Consider the following 4,183-nt stretch of genomic DNA (forward strand, 5'->3'; position numbering starts at 1 on the left):
CCATGTTGGTGGTGGTGGGAGGTGACCAGGCCAGACCTGGTGTCAGGCCTGGTGGTCGGCGGTGAGGATTGGTGGTTGAGGGGCGAGTTGTGACGGGTTGAAAAGGGGGGTGCGCGTGTGTCGGGTTGTGTATTGTTTTCGGGTTATTTTGTTACGGGTTTTTATTTTAATAAGTCGGAAATATGTATACTTCTATTATTTACATTATTAGTTTGATTATTAAGTTAATATTAAGTTGCGGTGACGGAATAATGTATTTAAGTTTTGAGTCGGGATTCTATTTCGGGAAGGTTACTATTTTTAGTAACCTGCTATTTTTGGTAACTGCTATTTTGGGAACTCCCCATTTTAGGAAACTTTCTATTTTGGGTAACTTATATTTTTAGTAATATCTAAATTGGGAAAGTTTCTACTTATAGTAACTTTTGATTATGGGGACGGGATTAGTAAGAGAATTAATTATGTTATATATATGTTTAGGTGGCGAGTTTCGGGTGGAGTACTTCTGATCTGCAGTTAGCTTATCACCGCTATTTGAGGTAGGGGAATACACTGGACTTGCTATAGTACTATGTGACTGGATTGACTAAATCGGTGACTTACATGTTATAATATGATTGCCTGATTTCATTTCGTTAAGTACTATTGTTGAACTGTTTATTATATCATTACATTGGAGTTGGTGGAGGTGGTGATGATGACATTGTGATAAGGCCCAGGCGGGTTCTGCAGGACCTGCCCTGGTGTCCTCAGCTGCGAGCTGGCAGATCGACTACGGTCGATATTTATAGTCTACCGGGGATCGGTATGGCTGGGTTGTCCGGGTTGTGAGTGTGATGGCGGTGTTGGTGATGGAGGAGTATGTGTTTTATGTTACTGGTTATTGTATTACCTACTCAGCTTCGTGGCTGACCCCGTGTATTCGTGTACGCCTGTGATGATCCAATTATTGGGGAGCAGATTGACAGGTATTCAGAGACTGATGGGAGCTGGCCGGGAAGAGAGCTTGGATGACTGACCTAGTGCCTAGCCCACCTTAGTCTTTTTAGTAGTTTTATCAGACTTATGTTTTGGTCGTATTTGGAGACTTTGTTTTAATTTCAGTTGTAATTTCACTATAAACATTATAATAAAGTACTGTGTTTCTTTCCTTTGTTATCTACTACCTCGGGTTTCCGAGATGGTAACACCATCATTTATCTGAGGAGTCCTAGTTCAGCCCTCGAGGATATGTTGAGGGCTTGTGTTTTGGAGTTTGGCGGGTCTTGGGAGGATAGACTGGGGTTGATTGAGTTTTCATACAACAACAGTTACCACGCTAGTATTGGGATGGCTCCATTTGAGGCTCTGTATGGCAGGAAGTGTAGGAGTCCTGTGTGTTGGGATGATCGAGCTGATGCGGTAGTTTTGGGACCAGAGATGATTCAGGAGATGGTTGAGCAGGTGCAGATCATTCGACAGAAGATGAGGGCTGCCCAGGACCGGCAGAAGAGCTATGCTGACGCTAGGAGAAGCGACATTTCTTTCCAGGTGGGGGAGAAAGTACTTCTTAGAGTGTCTCCGATGAAGGGAGTGATGAGATTCGGGAAGCGGGGAAAGTTGAGCCAGAAGTTTATTGGGCCATATGAGATCCTGGATAGAGTTGGGGAGGTGGCATATCGGCTAGCCCTACCACCAGCTTTAGCCAGGGTACATAATGTCTTCCACGTTTCTCAGTTGCGGAGATATTTGAGTGACCCTTCGCACATTTTGAGCCATGATGTGGTTGGGGTGGACGAGCAGTTGACTTACATTGAGACGCCTAAGGAGATCTTGGACAGGAAGGTTAGAAAGACCAGGCACGGAGAGACTGCTTTAGTGAAAGTGTTGTGGACAAATCATAAAGCAGAGGAGGCTACCTGGGAAACCGAGGCCGCGATGAGAGAGAGTTATCCACATCTGTTCACTTGAGGTAAGTTACGGGACGTAACTTTCTTTTTAGGAGGGTAGAATGTAACATTTCGTGTTTATGTAGTCTAGTTGTGTGTATGACCGTGTTAGTTATATGAGATGTCTTTTGTTTTCGGATGACATGTTTGGTATGGGGGCGAACTTCGGGACGAAGTTCTTTTTAAGGGGGGAAGACTGTAATACCCCGTATTTTATTATCGTTTGGGCGAGTTTTATTATTTAATGGTAGCGTAAAGGTAATGGTAAAAGCGTAAAAATAATTGTTTAATTCATATCGCGAGATGAGTCGGGTTTATAGTTGAGTGGCATTTTGGGTCGAGGTGTCATAGCCCATTTACCCACTCATTACCCACTTACCCATTTACCATTTTACCTCACCAAACCCTAAAATCAAACCCTAATACTACTTTAAAACCCTATTCCCCTCCCTACCGTCATTTTTAGAAGTCACCAACATCAACCCCTTTTCCTTTCACGTTCAAGCCTTCTACACGGCCAAAGAGAGCACGCCGGTGAGTGTGGAGGGAGTAGGGTCTGCCGTGAGTCCAGGGGAATCGTTGCTAGGGGTCGAGGGTGGTTGTACTGGTCGGAAAAGCACAGGTCGACGGCCGTCACAGGTAAGGTTCCCTGTTTTCATTTCTGTCACACTGTTTTGTTTTGAGTTATGCGTCTTTTAGGGACTGTTGTGGTGGTCGTGGGGTTGTGGGATGTGTTGTTGGTGTTGAGTCGAGTCGGGTGGTGGTGGGTAGAGTGGTGGTCGTTGCTGGTGGTGGTTGCAGTGGTGGTGTTTAGGTGTCGGGGTTGGTTGGGGGTTTTTGGTTGCGTTTTAGACATAGGGTAAAGGGGTGGCACCACCGTGGACTCGGGGGAGGTCGAATCGGTGGTGCCACGTGTGTCAGGGCCACCTTTCTACGGTGGTGTCAGGGGTGGTAGTTGGTAGGCAGGAGGGGTTGTGTCGTGGTGGTCGGGTTAAAAGCAATGTTCATGGCGTTTTGGTGGCGGCGGGTGTGAACGGGGGTGTTGGTGGTGGTGGTGCCGACCACCGTGGGGTCGACCATGTTGGTGGTGGTGGGAGGTGACCAGGCCAGACCTGGTGTCAGGCCTGGTGGTCGGCGGTGAGGATTGGTGGTTGAGGGGCGAGTTGTGACGGGTTGAAAAGGGGGGTGCGCGTGTGTCGGGTTGTGTATTGTTTTCGGGTTATTTTGTTACGGGTTTTTATTTTAATAAGTCGGAAATATGTATACTTCTATTATTTACATTATTAGTTTGATTATTAAGTTAATATTAAGTTGCGGTGACGGAATAATGTATTTAAGTTTTGAGTCGGGATTCTATTTCGGGAAGGTTACTATTTTTAGTAACCTGCTATTTTTGGTAACTGCTATTTTGGGAACTCCCCATTTTAGGAAACTTTCTATTTTGGGTAACTTATATTTTTAGTAATATCTAAATTGGGAAAGTTTCTACTTATAGTAACTTTTGATTATGGGGACGGGATTAGTAAGAGAATTAATTATGTTATATATATGTTTAGGTGGCGAGTTTCGGGTGGAGTACTTCTGATCTGCAGTTAGCTTATCACCGCTATTTGAGGTAGGGGAATACACTGGACTTGCTATAGTACTATGTGACTGGATTGACTAAATCGGTGACTTACATGTTATAATATGATTGCCTGATTTCATTTCGTTAAGTACTATTGTTGAACTGTTTATTATATCATTACATTGGAGTTGGTGGAGGTGGTGATGATGACATTGTGATAAGGCCCAGGCGGGTTCTGCAGGACCTGCCCTGGTGTCCTCAGCTGCGAGCTGGCAGATGGGCTACGGTCGATATTTATAGTCTACCGGGGATCGGTATGGCTGGGTTGTCCGGGTTGTGAGTGTGATGGCGGTGTTGGTGATGGAGGAGTATGTGTTTTATGTTACTGGTTATTGTATTACCTACTCAGCTTCGTGGCTGACCCCGTGTATTCGTGTACGCCTGTGATGATCCAATTATTGGGGAGCAGATTGACAGGTATTCAGAGACTGATGGGAGCTGGCCGGGAAGAGAGCTTGGATGACTGACCTAGTGCCTAGCCCACCTTAGTCTTTTTAGTAGTTTTATCAGACTTATGTTTTGGTCGTATTTGGAGACTTTGTTTTAATTTCAGTTGTAATTTCACTATAAACATTATAATAAAGTACTGTGTTTCTTTCCTTTGTTATCTACTACCTCGGGTTTCCGA

General features: G+C 44.8%; 1 protein-coding gene across 1 annotated transcript; it reads left to right on the plus strand.

Annotated features, from left to right (window-relative positions):
* Positions 1-1,419: 1,419 nt before the first annotated feature.
* LOC141620113 (uncharacterized) lies at positions 1,420-1,950 on the plus strand. The gene is made up of 2 exons (XM_074437067.1): positions 1,420-1,542; positions 1,717-1,950. The coding sequence occupies exons 1-2, from the start codon at positions 1,420-1,422 to the stop codon at positions 1,948-1,950; spliced, it is 357 nt and encodes a 118-aa protein (XP_074293168.1).
* The last annotated feature ends 2,233 nt before the right edge of the window (positions 1,951-4,183 follow it).

This window comes from Silene latifolia, chromosome X (genome assembly GCF_048544455.1).
Source record: "Silene latifolia isolate original U9 population chromosome X, ASM4854445v1, whole genome shotgun sequence".
Lineage (NCBI taxonomy): Eukaryota > Viridiplantae > Streptophyta > Magnoliopsida > Caryophyllales > Caryophyllaceae > Silene > Silene latifolia.

Excerpts from the sequence above, each read along its gene's own strand:
- LOC141620113 (XM_074437067.1), top strand. The coding sequence starts at position 1,420 with ATGATTCAGGAGATGGTTGAGCAGGTGCAGATCATTCGACAGAAGATG. Across the intron at positions 1,543-1,716 it reads CTTTCCAGGTGGGGGAGAAA|TTGCGGAGATATTTGAGTGA; the intron begins GTACTTCTTAGA and ends CACGTTTCTCAG.